The sequence below is a fragment of the Seriola aureovittata genome, chromosome 17, assembly GCF_021018895.1.
Source record: "Seriola aureovittata isolate HTS-2021-v1 ecotype China chromosome 17, ASM2101889v1, whole genome shotgun sequence".
Classification (NCBI taxonomy): Eukaryota; Metazoa; Chordata; class Actinopteri; order Carangiformes; family Carangidae; genus Seriola; species Seriola aureovittata.
The window spans coordinates 13,962,170-13,978,489 of NC_079380.1; the positions used below are offsets into that span (position 1 = coordinate 13,962,170).

A 16,320-nucleotide genomic window follows, 5' to 3' on the forward strand; every position below is an offset into this window, starting at 1 on the left:
TCAAACCCATGGTCGCTGTGGTTAGGACTAAACCTATGTGGTATGCGCTCCACCAGGTGAGCCACCGAAGCACCAAAGTACTGAAGCGCCTCCTGGTGTAAAGTAATATTAACTTGTCTGAGGCACTAGTTCAGTGGTTCTGAGATCTGGGTAACAGAGGTTATTATAATACAATTAAAAGTAGAGTATTAAATACTGCAGAGAAAAAAGAACAATCAGGCTTCATTTGTAAAATTGTTGCACTGCATGTGTGACTCGTAGATAACAAATAGAAAAACGCTTTATACCGAGTTTCAGCTCAACTTTGTGGTTTTCCATTCTGCAATGTCCCTGTTTTGATTCACTCCATAATAGCTCTTGCGGTGTAAACACACCAGGCAGCTCTTTACAAGGAACAGGCTGCCTGACTGATGACTCTCAACTCATGGACTTGTGGAGGTCAGCCATACTACAGATAGATGTGCGGCATCTAATATGTCTTAAATGTTAACTGTCTGTTTCACTCTGATTTAATGTATTTTATATTCACTATTTGGATATTTTATTGTATTTCTGTATTTAGTGTGATTTCATTTAATTGCAGAGCTCGGCTGTTTTATTTTGATTTTATTTTGATTTTACTCATTTTGTAAATCTGTTTTGGAAAATGCTGTATAAATTAAATGTGATTTATGATTTAATATCTGTGATTTTACCTGTGATGAGCAGGGAGGGTGTTGTGAGGAGTGGGAGAGTTGTGCAGGCACCACAACCAACCAGTAGGAGTCACCAGTGCAGCAACAATGGTGAAAACCCTCCAGTCGTTTCCTAATGTTTTAAGAGTGGCGGAAAATAACAAAGTACATTTACTCAAGTACAGTACTGAAGAGTAATTTGAGATACTGAGCATTTCCTTTTCATGTTTATTTCAATTCAACTACATTTCAGAGGAGACACATTAAAGTTTGGAGAAAATTTAGGAATATATAGTTTGTGCAACAGAACTTTTTTTCTTCTTTTCTCCTCCATTAATCAACTCATGATCTCTCCGATATATCTTTTCTCTGGTCTATCATCACTGTACAACTACTGTAGGAACAGTGTACAAATGTACAACTAATGTATGTATTTAGAAGTTTCTGCAATGTCTTTAAAATGTATTTATACATTGCGGAACCTGCACTGTGGGCAGGGAGGAGAGTGCACAGGTTACGCAGGTGACTGTATATAAGGAAGGGCTCAGAGTAGATCAAGCACCAGTGGAGACATGTTTGAGTGTTAAAGAGGAACTGACAAAATGTGAGTACACTAACTTCAATGCATTACATTCATAACTAGATATATTATGGAGACACTAAATTAAACAGTAGGATAATATGTAGAGGTCGATGGGCAATTTTGTCTTTATTTTGTATTGACAACCTTATCAGTAATATAATATAGATTTAGTTAGTGACACACTGATGAAATTTTGGTGAAATATAAAAAAGTTATGTGAAAGTTCAAATTCAATTTTTTATAGTTTTAATATATTTCGGGATGTACAATCTGAGTATACCTCCAAAGAGCACCTCTGTTTACCTTTATGACAAAACTGAAAGGTTTAAAAGTGGCAGGAGGTGGTGAGTAACAGGAAGGTACAATAGTTGTGATAAAATTATACAGTTAAACGTCCATCAACCTAACTTTTTTTCTAGAATTAAATGGCCTGATGAATGATGTCCCTTCTCGTGAACCACATATCACAGTAACAACTAAAAAATGACCTTTGGTTAAGCTTGTCCTTGTTTACTCATTTTCTAAGACTACGACTACTAATAAATCTGCTAAACTAAATATATTGTCAATCTGTTTTTTTTTTCTTTTGTATCTGCATTTACTTTCCCAGCTGGTGTATTATAACATTATTTGCCAAGATTATTCAGGATTATCAGTAGTTAATCTCTCACTATTACCTGCTCTCAACATTTGTTTTATGTGAATATTGTTTGATTATCTTTGACATCACAGATTACAGTTACACACATACAGAGGACAGGAAGAGCTGACTTGTTGTGAAATTAATTAAAAGGAAGTGGTTGCTGCTCTGAGGCACCCAAACGAACTGAGCTGTGCTGCAGTTGTGACCCATTTTACAAAGTCTTGGCCAACAACGTTCACAAAACTGAGAAAAGAGAGCAGCTACAATACATTAATGAATTTGCTGTGTTTGCTATTGTGAACTTTGTGTGTGGATTTCCACCCACCTACTCGCATGCTAAATCCCTGAACCTATGCCCAACATTTGTGGATGTTGTAATAGTGAATCATGATTTCAGATGTGTTGAAACCTGATTTACAGACATCATCACACACTGATTTTGTTTTCACACGTCAAGATTCAATTAAATGTAATTTATTTTAACTGACTCACAAATATCAAGCATTGATGATTGTTTAAATATTGTCATTTGTTTACCTTTCAGTTTCTGTTCCTGGACATGGATGAGTTTGTTTGTAATAAATTAACAGAATGGGGTCTCAGCATGTTGATAGAGAGATTTGAAGGTAAAGTATTACCATGTTTCTTTGGGGGCACAGATATAATACTGATGTGACCTACCAATACGGAAACATCTAAATATCTACTAACATTATATAAACATGCTGCAACTTTGTTGTTCAGTAAAATGCTGACATATCCTTCACAGTTTACATCGAATTTTGGGAGAGATAAATGTTGACAAATTCTGGTAATTCTTGTCTGTGTTCATGGTGTGTACTTGCAATAAAAAAACATGAATAGGAAGCACTGAAATCAAGCTTGAAAAGTGGAGAATGCTGTTAGCTCTGTGAGGGTGACATGTTCTTCAAGTTGAAACAAAGGGAGTGAAACAGGTGCAAGAACAGCTTTAAGTTGAAATGATCACTTATTTTTCCATGACTGAATATTTTTTAATTACAGATGAAGGCATTGACACAGAAAGTCTTTACTGTCTCGGTGATCAGGAAATTGATGCCTTGATCACAAAAGTGGGACCAAGAGCAAAATTCAAGAAGAGACTCAAGTTGTTAAAGGTAAAGTTCTGCATTGTAAAGATACTTTACACAGTTCCTGTGTTTAGTGTCATAAATTTAATTTATGTGGAGACATGCTGTTACAGTTACAGGAGCATGAACTTCTGTTAAATGTTCTGATGACACCTACAGATGGACTCATGGCATTTACTAGAATTAAATAAAACATTCTTTTACTGTTATGGATTAGAAATATTTTCTGTTGTCACTAGGCAGAACAAAACCCAGCACATCAGGAAACAGTTGATTCTTCTGCTCACGTAAGTTGAATACAGTTTCATACAGTTAGGTGTAATCTAAGACATTTATTGCAGTCATACAGATTTTATTTTCTGTGGTTCATCAAATGTTTACTTGTTACACTTACACTTTATGTTCTGTGTCAACAGGAGCATGAAGAAGCAGCTGATTCTGCTCAGGTAAGGACGACATTGAATTTCACAAGGAGGTAATCAGTGAATGTTCAAAACTGGTGTCTTAACACGGCATTTTATTTTGTCTTACGGTGTAATTAATGTGTTCAGTATTTTCTGTTGCACATTTGACATATTAATGCGGACGTCAAACTGGACATTTTGGACCAATCCGCTTTCCATACGTTCCTCTATTCTTCAAGCATACACACTTTAGGCAATAAAGTGTCTCTAGAAACAAAGTCATGTTTGACTAATGAATTGTCTCACTGGATCAAAGTGTTGTTGACTGAGGAAATGTGAAATGTGATCATGTGATCATGTGTTAGGCCTTTTCTTGACTCTAATTCCAAGGGTTTTGCCAGACTTATCCCAGAATAGATGAGAACATAAATGTAAATTTTAGTGTGTAAATTGTAAAGATGTGTTTTCAGTTCTCTGTTAGAAGACAAAGCCTGTGTAAATATAATTTCTTAAGAGTCAAATATTTATTTTTCATGCTCAGGTCTGGCCCTCCACCAGTGGCACAAATGATAAAGGTAAGATATCATATATCTTATTAATCACATTTAGTGTTCATTTGTGTTTTAACTATAAAACTATATTGAGACCAAGTTTTAATGTTGTAAGAGGCACATGCAGAAACTTTCCTATTTGGCTTCTGTTTTTTGTAAAAAAAAAAAAAAAAATTCAATAAGGAAAGAGAAAGTTGGATCTTCAGGGCGGGTCCGACGGATGTCAGTCACCAGCCAGTAAACGACGATGTGACAAAAGACTGGGATCATATTCAGGTATTTATATTACTTTCTAAACAATGGAAACCTACAGCCTACTATAGGGTTAAAACTTCTATGTAAAGAAAATTTCCTTGTATATCAAGATTATGTTTCTGTACCTTGGCCACAGAAAATACTTTCTCACTGGCTGACCAGTGTCTCTTATCTCCTCATTACACCTCAGACAGTCAACAGCATACATGTTACTGATGACATTGATGTAAATAAAAACAGCAAGCATCCATAGCAACATTACATATTTTGGATGATGATTTTGTCCTTTCATGAATGGCCACAGTATAAACATGATGATACACTGAGACACATTCTTTTCCTCCTGTTTTGTTTATCAAGAGACCTCATTGTGCATTAACTGGAAACACTGTTCATGGTTCCTGTTTAATACTTCTTTACTTTTACTCTGACAGAAGAGATCATACTCTCTGATGTGAAAAACATAATGAACTATGTTCATATGAGACTACAAAATGGAGACAACACAAAGCTCAATGTTTTCCTTAAGTAAGTATTAAGGTTTCCATTTTCCAGCACATTGACCCACTGGAAATTAAAGCAGTGAGGATACGATCAGTTGTTTTCATATGAAAGACTGTCAAGTTCACTGAGTACTGAGCCATGTGTGTTATTTGTTTTAGTGTTATTTGACTGTTTTAGTTTGTTGTAGTAACTAAGCTGAGTGAAACTTTAAAAAAAAATGGGGACAAAAAGTAAATTTTCATTCTGTTATTGGAAAACACTGACACCTGAAGCACATTACTGACTGTGAGTAGGTCTTGGTGACTTAGAAGTCCTCTGGACTGCCTCTTCTCTCAGACTTAGGACCTACTTTTAGCACTGAAATACTTTGTGAATTATTCTTAGAGAAAAAACCTGGGAGTGCTAAAGTTAGGACTGACATGCTACTTGTTTTAAGGAGTGTCTCCTTACTAACAGTCAACCTCAGGATGTTTTGTTAATATGTCAGTTAATCAGTGCCACGGGTGCTCAGCTCCGAGGCACTCCTCTACAGCTAGAATAGCTGAGAGCATCTACTAATATTCCTTCGGGCTTATTATTATTCTTCCGCCAAATTTTGGCGTGTAACTCGTCTTAAATATGTAAGTCCATTTACTGCTTCCTTCGTTGCTTTTTTTTTGTTCTGTTAAATGAGTGAATGAAGTTGTGACGGTCTCCGCTGAGACAGAGGAGAGGAGAAGCTACTAGCCCTCTCTCGCTGTCACTTCTAGTCGCGTTGCTCTCCTCCCCAGTAATGTTAAATTTAGCACAGAAAAAAACATAATAGTGGTAATTTAAATAGCGGTTCATGGGATTTATTAACCCTCAGTGGTCCCTCTGTCCTTTTTTTGGACATTTTCTTCACTTTTCTTTTTTGATTTGCTGATCATTTTGGCTGTGTTACAGCTGAAGGTATGGATTTCTGCAAGAAAGTGTCTTTTTTGACATATTTTTAAAATCTAATGTCAGTTACTGTTACAGGTCTATTATACACTGGTAACACATTTTGTACCCTCTGGGGTTCCTCGCGTCCAAAAAAGGACACACAAAGAAAATGCTATAAAATCATCATATATCAATATTTTTTTTCTGCTTTTTTTTTTTGCATACATCTCTTAAACCACTTCAGTTTTGCTCAAACCTACCAAATGTTTATTAGTTTTCAGGATTTTTACCCTTTAAATGCCCGTTTGAAAACATGTCGCCTCTTGTTTTATTAAAAAAAAACACAGAATATGAGATATTTCCCACATAATACATGATGGAGGGATGTGACATTGTTTTATATCAGAGTCTTTTATATCAAGACATTTCTCAAAACCAGAATATGATCAGGGTGACTTTTGAACACTGGAAATAAATCATGTACTCATCCCGGCAGTAGCCCCCGTGGCACTCAAAATTTCCCTGGAATTTTCTAGGTTCATATTAACACTAGTTTGCCACACAGCTGTGTTTTCCCTGCTCCCTTTTCCTTGCCCTGTCTCATCAGGATCACTGGGCTGACTCTGTTCTGAGGCAGAAGAAGAAAAGGAACAAAACATACAAATGTTACAAACATTAGCTAGCACACAAAGTGAAAAAGCCAGCTAATACAACCATAGAGCCGCCCATAAACTAGTAGCTAGCTATACTAGCCAAATTAATACCACCTGAGCTAGCACCTAGCTACATCGTCCCTGCTTGGCATTTTGTCTGCCTGGTCTTTGGATGCTCAGAACATATCCGTGATCTTGGCACATTTTGCTGCTTCCTCCTCCAGCACTTTTTCATTTTAATTCGAACCTTCTCTGCTCCATCTTTCTCTTTCTCTTTTTGCTTCTCTCCATCTCTGTTAGCTCTGTACGAGCCAGAAGTAGAATATATGTTATTATTAACTTACCAAATACAATTTAACGCACACCAGGGTTGTACCACTTGAGAAGAAATCGCACATTCACCTCCCTACTACAAATATAGACTTGGTTGTGGTTTGCGTGCTGGGAGAGACAAGGGGCTGCGAGCGCACAGTTCAGGCTGGCTGGATGGCACAGCGAGGTAGCCTACTTTTATATGCAAATATTGTTAGTCTACACAAAAATCATCCAGCCCTGGCCCAAAATGCCTCCTGATTACCACTCCCCTACTGCTGATGAGTGTGAAAACTAAAGTAAAAAAGAAGAGTTGCAGAAAAAAATTAGCTGAAATGGGGAATAAAGTTCTGTAAAGCTGGGGATAACTACAAAGTATGGTAATATTTTTTGTGGTAATTGCTATGAGTAGCTTACATTTTAGCAGTCATTAGAAGCATTGCTTTGAGCTTTGGCTACTTTTTTCAGTATTTGTAAATTTTCAAGATAATTTAATTAACCCATATTTAAACTCTTGTACAACAGGAATAAAATCTGTGATTTGGAGACAGACAAGAGGGAGCTGGTCGGTGTGTTTGGTAAAACCGGAGCTGGAAAGAGCTCTCTGATAAATGCTGTCATTGGAGTGAAGAATCTTTTGCCCTCTGGAAGTGTCAGTGCATGTACCTCAGTCATGATTAAAGTGGAGGCTAACAAGAAAAATTCAAAGTACGAGGCAGACATTGAGTTCATTAGAAAAGAGGTAAAATTGTCTATCTCTACTTGAAACTAGTTGAAAATGCAGTTTAGCTGCTAAATACAGTTGCTGGTTACATTATATGCCATTTAATTCAACTAAATTAAACATTATTATTTTGTTTTTTTAGGATTGGGAAGATGAATTGTGGTCCTTGGATCATATTGTTAGGGATAATGAGGATTGGGAAAAGGATGTTGATGATGACACTGTTGGCCGGCTGTCAGCGCTGTATGGAGAAGAATGGAAAAACATACCAACTAAAAACCTCATGGACAACAAACATTTCAGAGAAATTCCAGAATTTCTCTTTTCCAAGACAAAGACTTTGACATGTGAATCAGTAAGTAAGACTAGATCAAATCATACATATATGCACCTTGTCTCTTTAACAATAAAACAGGTCAGAAGTTTGGGTGTCCAAGGTTTAACAGTTATATTAAATCATTTATAGTGTTAGCCTTTTATCATCTGAAAAATACATCTTATTGGATCTTGAAAAGTTGCCCCATGCATTCATCTTAAGCAGGTTTAACTATTGCAAATATTTTTTCTTTGTTCTACTTAAAAAAAACATGTATGGAACTAAAATTTGTTCAAAATGCAGTTTGCAGTTTTATAAAAAACAGAGCTAGGACCTAATTATGTTTTTTACATGCTTAATATGAACCTTCAAGAACACTTGGTGTTGACCTGTCTCAGGTCAACACGCAAATGGTTAAGATGCATTATGCCACCATGATACACATACGTGAAATAACCTCCTGTCAAAATCCGATCATGTTTACATCTAAACTTAAAAACGAATTGTTCATCATCACCCAAAAATTTTGTTCCGTCTCCACTTCTGGTAAACTGTTTATTGATCTAACTTGAATGTTTTGCCTTTGTTTTTGCTTTAATTGATAGTGTTTTTTAGTTGTCTCTTTTATCTTATCCTGTTTTTTTAATGCAATTTGTAAAGCACCATGAATGTGCATAGAAATAAAATCACCTTGCATTGTTTTACTTTATTTTATTATTCATCACAGGCTGGAGAGCTCTCTTCAAAACTTGTCAAATACACAAGAAGCGACTTAGAAGAAGGAGAAGATATAGAAGTAAAGAGGTGGTACTGGCCACTAGTGAAGTGTGTGACTGTCAGGGTGCCTAAAAAAAATCTTCTCCAGCATGTTACACTTGTGGATCTTCCTGGAAATGGGGACCGTAACAAGAGCAGAGATAAAATGTGGAAAGAGGTAATTTTTTCACGTGGTTTACAATGTATTACAGTCTTATCTGGAAATGACATCATGCTATTAAAAAGCACTGATAATAAAATGAATCATTCCTAATTAACTTGCTGTCATGCCTCTTCAGATTGTTGGAAGTTGTTCTACTATGTGGATTGTCACTGACATTAATCGAGCAGCATCAGAGAAAGAACCCTGGGAGATCCTGCAGGACGCCAGTAGCCTCATGGGAAATGGTGGCGAGTGTCAGCAGATTCACTTTATCTGCACCAAGTCTGATCATATTGAAAATTCAGATGAGTAAGTAATCAATTTACAACACTAAAAGTACATAGTTAAATATAACATCCAAATAAGACAGTGATGATGCATGTTGTGGCCAAGAACTCAAGCAAAAGCTGCTTCTACCATTCTGAGATCAGTTGTCATATTGGACGCATTACACACATGTGCAGACGCGTGGAAAGTAAACTTCAGCGGCAGTAGCATGTAAACCAGCAAATGACACTGATCTGTGCAAGATCTGCAGTAAGTTTGAGACGGAATATTGTTACACAAGTAGTGCAGCTCCTCAGTACAAGGTTGTGTGCATAGCGACAGAGAGAGAAAGTGATAGAGAGAGAGTGGTGAGGCTGGCTACCAGAGCAGAGTTAGATTGTTAGTGACCAGAAGGTACAGTGCAATGTAGTGCACTTTGGCTATTTGTGCTACAACTACAGCTACAGATGCAACTCCTCAAGACTGAAGTTCCCGCCTCTCCCCTGTGCTTCCCAACTACTCTCCAGACTATGAGCCAAGAAAGATTAACAAGACAGAGGCGGGAAAATACAGGATTCTGCATTGTTGCTGGAGTGTGTTATTGTTTTTAGATGTTTTTCCTGCATCCTGCACATTTGATATCTTTAGTGTCAATTCAGAAGAATAATCCAAATACTTCTTCAACTCCGTTTGCCTATCTGTGAAAGCCACTGTGTGACACTGGTCTGTACTGACCTGTACTGACTTTGTGCCTCTGCATTTTTTTTTATGGCTCTCTGAACTCTGCTGAATTTAGATTTGTTTTTAGGAAAATAGGAGGGAGAATACAGTTTTTGATCCACACAGTAAAAATCCATCTTTGTCATCACATTTCTTGTCTTATTGGCTAACTGCTACATAACATAAAGCTTTCTGTGATCTCTCAGAAAGAGAACTATAAATTTGTTGGAAGCTTCATGTGAAGTACTATGTAGTTTTATACTTTGGTGCTGTTATGGGGAAATGGAGAAACTCTTCAATTCATATCCCTCCATTTAATTATTTCCAAATAACTGTTTAACCTATGGAGTATTTTAGTCAGCGCACAGAAAGTCAGCTGAAAATAAAAAAATTTACAGCAAGGGATATTTATCTACAGGTAAAAAATGAATTCAACATACATTGATAAATGAATAATAAATAGTCACTTGGTGAGTTCTTTTAGTGAAATTCCTCTAGAAATCAACAACTGTTTATAAATTCAACAGAGCTAACCAAACTAAAAAAAAATTTATTTCTGGAAACTTACCAGGAAATCACAAACCTTGTAATGTAGAGTGTTGCACTTTTCATTATAAACGGTCAGTGACAGGTACAAGTTTAAAGAAAGGTCATTTGACTTTTATACTGAGAGGAAAGAAGATGACTGTACGTAAAAACGTAACAATGAATGTTAGAATTACAGGTTTCAATGCTCCAGACACTGTATGAGGTGCCACTTGATACAAATATTTTTTCATAGTTCAGCAGCTGCTGTTCCTGCTCTCATATTCAAGAGAAACATGAAAGCCAAGGAAACAGTGATGACACAATTCAGAAAAGAAAAAAAGATTAAGGTGAGTTATATAGACTGACAGAAAATCTAAAAGATTGTCTACAAGTCTATGTTAAAATCAAAACCCTTTTCTCCTCTTCAGAAACACTTCAGTGATGAGTGTTTCAAAGTATTCACAGTGAGCTCCAAAGAGTTTCTGAAAAGAAAATATCTACAGCCAGATGAAACTGGTAGGTGAAGTCGCCATGACAGAAAATGTATAGCTCCAATACATATTTTGTTTTAGTTTATTTTAATCACTTACATTTATACAGAAATGACTAACAGTCGACATGAGTCTAAAAGTATGTGATGTAAGTATGTAAAGTGTAAATTGCATTTTTTTTACAGAAATACCCAAACTGCAGGAATTTCTGCAAAAGCTCAATGACTGTCACTCAGTGACATTAAACTATGTGTCTGGAGCTTATGGGATTCTCTCTCTGATTCAAGGGGCGAGATGCAGGGAAGTGGTAAGATCAAGTAATAAAACCTCTTTCATTGTGTTTAATCATCTGAATTGTTATTAATGTTCCCAGAAAATAATAATATTCTTAGTAAATAAGTAAATTACACTCAAATGCAGTGAACACATGGACTAATGGAGTCATTACTGACTAATGGAGTACCTACATCTTAATGCCAATTAAATACTGGAAGGGTCTACATGTAATGTCACCCCTAAGAAAATGTATCTGTCAAGGTTGTTGATTTACTGAAGTTGGGTTACTTCAGAGAGGCCATATAAACACAGCAATTAAAGGGTGTTCATACTCAAGACCAACAAGATTTCATGAGTAAATGTGTGTTTGATTTCAGGCTGGAAAAAAGAAAGAGGTGTGCACAGAACTTGAAGAAAACATGAGGCAGGAACTTGAAAAAGTCAGAAAACCCATGGAAGAGGCTTCTGAGGCTTTTGAAAAGTGCCTTACTGAGGGGGTTGAAAATTCAAAACGTTCATGTGAAGCAAAGTTGAACTCCATCTTACATCCTGTATGTATTTTAATTACACTTTCATCATGATGATTATGATTTTGCACTTCATATGAAAATGTCTTTAAAGATGTTATTTCTGTTTTGTTTCAGAGAAAGGCTCCAGGTCAGACAGGGGCAGTAGGTAGCAGTTTTCACAAGATATTGAAGTGTGTAGTTCAGAACAATGGCACCTACAAACCAAAAAAACAGAGACAAATAAACATCAATGAGAAGTTAAGTTCATGTCTGACTGACAGCATCGATGAGGAATTCAGGAAGACCTTCCCGTAAGAAATTACTTAATGAGGATATAAAACCCTTTGTTGGCCCATTTGCAAACTATGCAAAATGTCTAGAATGAAGAAATTCTGCCTCACATTATAATGTAATATAACGTATTTATACCTAAGCTGGACAACTGGACGTGCTTGAGGTTCTTAAAGATGTTTCACCTTTCACCTGAAAGGCTTTTTCAGAAGCCTTTAGGAGGAGCTTCTTCAGGAACCTATCGGATGAGAGGTGACATGTTTTTAAGAACCTCAAGCAAGTCCAGTTTCCTGCGAGATTCCCTTATCTGGATGACTGAGAATCATCAAAGACAGCATATTTATACAAATTATACATAATATATTTGTTTACATGTTTCAGAAATGAAGGAATATGTGGACCATTCTATGGAGCCATCAGTGCGTTTTCACTTGACACAGAGAGGCTGATACAAAAGTACAAAGAGGCCGAACTGCACCTGACTTTTCTCCAGACAGAGGTAAAACATGTTAATATTATGTTATGTTAATATTATTGTCCTATATTCCATATTCCAATACGGCATATATATGTATAAAATATGTTGCCCTATACTCTGTGTTCTCTCTTTAAGGAGGAAAAGATTAAGATGAAACTCAACAAAAAAATCCGGGATTGTAAGAAAACAATCTACAGCAGTCTGACAGGGACAATCGAGGCAAACATGCGTGACTGCTATAAAAGTAATAAAGAAGATCATGATATATACAAAGTGTCACTATGATGATACACATTCATTCACTCATCCATTCATCATGTTTGTGCAGAAACATCATGTTTGACAACAGTTTCCTCTTTTATTGTAGAAGCAGCAGAATGTAGTGGAAAGGGCTCACTGGAGAAGATGAGGGAAACCATTGAGAAGCATGTACATGAGTCAAAGAACATCATGTTTGATCAGGCTAAAGCTGATATGTTGATGCAACTGAATGACTTGAAGGTTTGTTATATGTTTTATATGAAACAGAATGATATAGTAAAATATGTTGTGCTGTACATGTTTATCTTTATCCATGATTCTAGGTCATCATCTACATGAAGGCTTTTTCTATATTCAAGTGGAATATACATCATTCTGAAACCTGCTTTTACTGCTGAAACACTGCAGTCATTGTCATAACTGTGCAATCATTGATACTATTATAGGCAGAAACACAAAACCTATTCGGGGTTATCTGGAAACAGTTAATTGTGTGATTTAATAATTGTTGAACAGAATATTTGCCTGTGTGTGTGATAAGTAATGAGTGATTTTGATGCTGCTTTAGAAGTATTTCCTGGAAGAACTGGAGAAAACCCTGAAGGAATCAATTGAGTTGTCACTCAAGACAGATGATTACTCAATCCCAGGTAGAGAACATATCAAATTAAAAGCATTTGTTTAGATCACTGAGAAATTTGTAAATATATCACTGAAATTAATAAATCAACAGATTTCCAATAAGGCTTTTATTTTACAAATTTTGTTTGTATTTTTATTTTAGATGTTGCAGCAGAGCTTGACCTGGTGAAGAGACACCACAATGAAGTGATCGGCAGCCCAGATGAAGAAATGTCACTACTTGGGTAAAACTTTTGTCAAAATGTCTCCATAATGTTTTCTAAAGGCTGTGGATTATGAGATGTTTTTATTCTGAATTATTCTTATTATTCTGAATCTGAATTACTCTAGCTCTGATCCACCCGGCCCATCCGCTGCTCCGAGTCTGTGACTTCCGCAGGTACGTTGTTTATCCAAACCGAGCGTTCAAACAGATGGTAGGAGTTTGTGTTCCAGTGTGCGCAGCTGTCCTCACATTTGTAGGACAAATGTTCAGTAATGGTTGATGTGATTTGTTATCACTGTTCAATGTCACGACTCTGCTGTTAATCTCTCTGGTGGATGTTTCAGGTTTGCTCAGTGGAGAGAAGCAGCAGAGGCCTGATGACCCACTGAATGTCCCTGCAGGCATGAGGTCTCGGGATTGGTTCCCAACCATGTTCAAGTTTTTATTCTTGTTTTCTTTGAGTCTTATTTGTTGTGTACTTTGACTTTATTTATTTATTTATTTATTTATTTATTTATTTGCAGATTACATGCAGAGATTACATATTTTTTTGGTAGGACATTTTTGTCATTAACTGAGGCAGGTGGCTGATATGCAGAGGTCCACAATCTGATTCCATCCAGGAACATTGTGGTTTACATGGTACATGTCTATGCCGCCAGGCCACTATGATGCCCCAAAGGTTTTGTTTTTTAATGATTGAACAGTCTTTATATAACACATTTTCATGTTTTACTGTCATGATTTTATTATATGACTTTAGTGTTGGTTGACTGGGAGAGGAGTGCCGCTGATTTTATGATTGTTTAAATTAAACCTTGAAGCTTGAATACGAGGTGTCACATAAAATTTAGGCTTTTTACATAATGATCTTGTATTGAATTGTTTTTCATTCTTACTTTAAACGTAATCTGCACTGACTCTAAATGCAAATTTTTTTCATATAGTATACTGTACGATAAAGCTCAATAAGGTTCTTTTTTGAATATAAAGTGCTGCATGTAATTTCTTTGTCATTGTAAAATGATATAAAAGCTGCTCTGTTCAGCAATTCTGTTCTCCCTCACAGTTCTCCCTTCTCTGTAGAAGAACCCAAACTTGACCTGCATATCTCTGATACCTGACCTGCCATCAACAAAAGATCAATAGCCTAGAGAAAGAGCAAACATGGAGGTTAAATAGAAAAATGTTTAATCAGAAAGAAATATATGTGCGTAACCTCGGTCATTTAATTATTAAATATCCATGGAAATTATGATCTGTTTCTTGATTGTGTTGAGTTATATTTAATAAAATTGAATAATGAGTTATATGTGCAAAATTAGACTTAATGATTGTGTTGATTCATTTTAAGAACCTGTTAATAATAATGTTTAAGAAAGTGTAATGATAATGTTTGAAAGATGAATAGAAGTATTAAATAGTTATTAAAATAGATAGAGAGAAGTGAAAGCACTGAAGCTAACTAGACACAGATGGCTGCGAAAATGAGAAGTTCCTTGATGAAAAGAAGGTTTGGTCAGCAACAATAAGAGAAACTGATGTTCTAAAACATCCTGTACACTTGGTCCATGATCTCAGTGAAGCAATAGAATTTATGACATTGGGGATGTTTGCATCATGTAGCCACCTTCTTGTGTCACAAAGCTGATCCTGCATCTGTCGCTCCAACTGACTGACCTGATGATTACAAATGTAAGATGTCTTTGTAGTGATAGTCACAAAGATATGAAAACCCTAGATTAGGTTTGTAAGTTTGTATTAGAAAGACGCTTTTCTCTCTAACTCCATCTGTCTGATATGTATAGTTGGTCATATCTATAAAAGCCTCATTTACATTAGCTCCAGTTTACTATGTATAAGTTACTGCAGTACATGTTAATACAAATTCTGTAAATCCTTTAACCATTTCAAATTAAAAGCCCCCTGGCATTTCAGTGGACAGAATCCCTTCATTTCTAAACAGGGCTTTTATTGCTGTGCTGCAGTAAACATATTGTCTTATTTCCAGTTGCTGGTGTTTCAGTCATTTACATGCTATTCAGATCTGCTTGTTTCTTTAGCTACCTGTTGCCCCAGCTCATTCTGCCGTGTTTGATCAGTTTGAGCTGGTTTCCTTTTCTTCTCTCTGTGACGTTGTGAAATCTCTGAAACCTACAAATTGCCCAGTGGATATTGTCCCGGCCAAATTGTTGAAAATGGTTTTTAATACTGTGGGGCCCAGTCTCATGGTTTTAATTAATTCCTGCCTTGGATTAGGAACTGTCCCAGCTGCCTTTAAACATGCTGTGGTCAGGCCCCTTCTTAAAAAGCCTAATCTTGACCCCTCAGTTTTATCAAACTTTAGACCTGTTTCCAATCTGCCCTTTCTTTCTAAGGTTTTAGAAAAAGTTGTTTTTATACAATTAAAGTCCTTTCTTGAGGATAATTCTGTTCTTGAGAAGTTTCAATCTGGGTTTAGGGCTCGGCACAGCACCGAGTCTGCACTGTTAAAGGTGCACAACGACATTGCTCTGTCTGTGGATGCCAAGTGCCCTGCTGTCTTGGTGCTGCTTGATCTCACAGCAGCATTTGACACGGTGGACCATGCAGTCCTCCTGTCACGTCTCAGTAACTATGTTGGCATCCACGGCACTGCATTGAAGTGGTTTTCGTCTTACTTGTCCAGTAGAACCTTCTCCGTTATGGTTGGTGACCTTTCCTCTTCCAGCGCTCCCCTCTGTTCTGGAGTCCCACAAGGATCTATTATTGGCCCTTTACTCTTCTCATTGTACATGCTACCACTTGGGTCAATTATAGCCAGGCACAACCTTTCGTTTCACTTTTATGCAGACGATTTACAAATCTACCTGCCAGTGAAGCCTAATAGTAACAGTGCACAATGTTCTCTGTTTGACTGTATTGCTGACATTAAGGAGTGGTTGGCACAAAATTTTCTTCATCTAAATGATGATAAAACTGAATGTATTGTGTTTGGGGATACTGTGACGGCTGGCTTTGGCACCTTGTCTTCAAAGCTCAGTCCAACGGTCAGAAATCTGGGAGTGACCTTTGACAGTCATCTGAGGTTTGACAAACAAATTAACAATGTTGTCAGGACTA

General features: G+C 36.6%; 1 protein-coding gene across 1 annotated transcript in view; it reads left to right on the forward strand.

Annotated features, from left to right (window-relative positions):
* The first annotated feature begins 1,243 nt into the window (after positions 1–1,243).
* LOC130184728 (nuclear GTPase SLIP-GC-like) overlaps positions 1,244–16,320 on the forward strand; it is a 20,716-nt gene continuing 5,639 nt past the window's right edge. Inside the window, exons 1-17 of the mRNA XM_056400767.1 lie at positions 1,244–1,278; positions 2,445–2,526; positions 2,924–3,036; positions 3,249–3,296; positions 3,426–3,455; positions 3,955–3,988; positions 4,148–4,240; positions 4,654–4,747; positions 7,117–7,333; positions 7,458–7,670; positions 8,359–8,565; positions 8,687–8,859; positions 10,319–10,412; positions 10,494–10,581; positions 10,742–10,863; positions 11,210–11,383; positions 11,477–11,652. Of these exons, the coding sequence (XP_056256742.1) occupies positions 2,460–2,526; positions 2,924–3,036; positions 3,249–3,296; positions 3,426–3,455; positions 3,955–3,988; positions 4,148–4,240; positions 4,654–4,747; positions 7,117–7,333; positions 7,458–7,670; positions 8,359–8,565; positions 8,687–8,859; positions 10,319–10,412; positions 10,494–10,581; positions 10,742–10,863; positions 11,210–11,383; positions 11,477–11,652 (1,943 nt within the window). The 5' untranslated portion in view covers positions 1,244–1,278; positions 2,445–2,459. The remainder of the gene's footprint in view (positions 1,279–2,444; positions 2,527–2,923; positions 3,037–3,248; positions 3,297–3,425; positions 3,456–3,954; positions 3,989–4,147; positions 4,241–4,653; positions 4,748–7,116; positions 7,334–7,457; positions 7,671–8,358; positions 8,566–8,686; positions 8,860–10,318; positions 10,413–10,493; positions 10,582–10,741; positions 10,864–11,209; positions 11,384–11,476; positions 11,653–16,320) is intronic.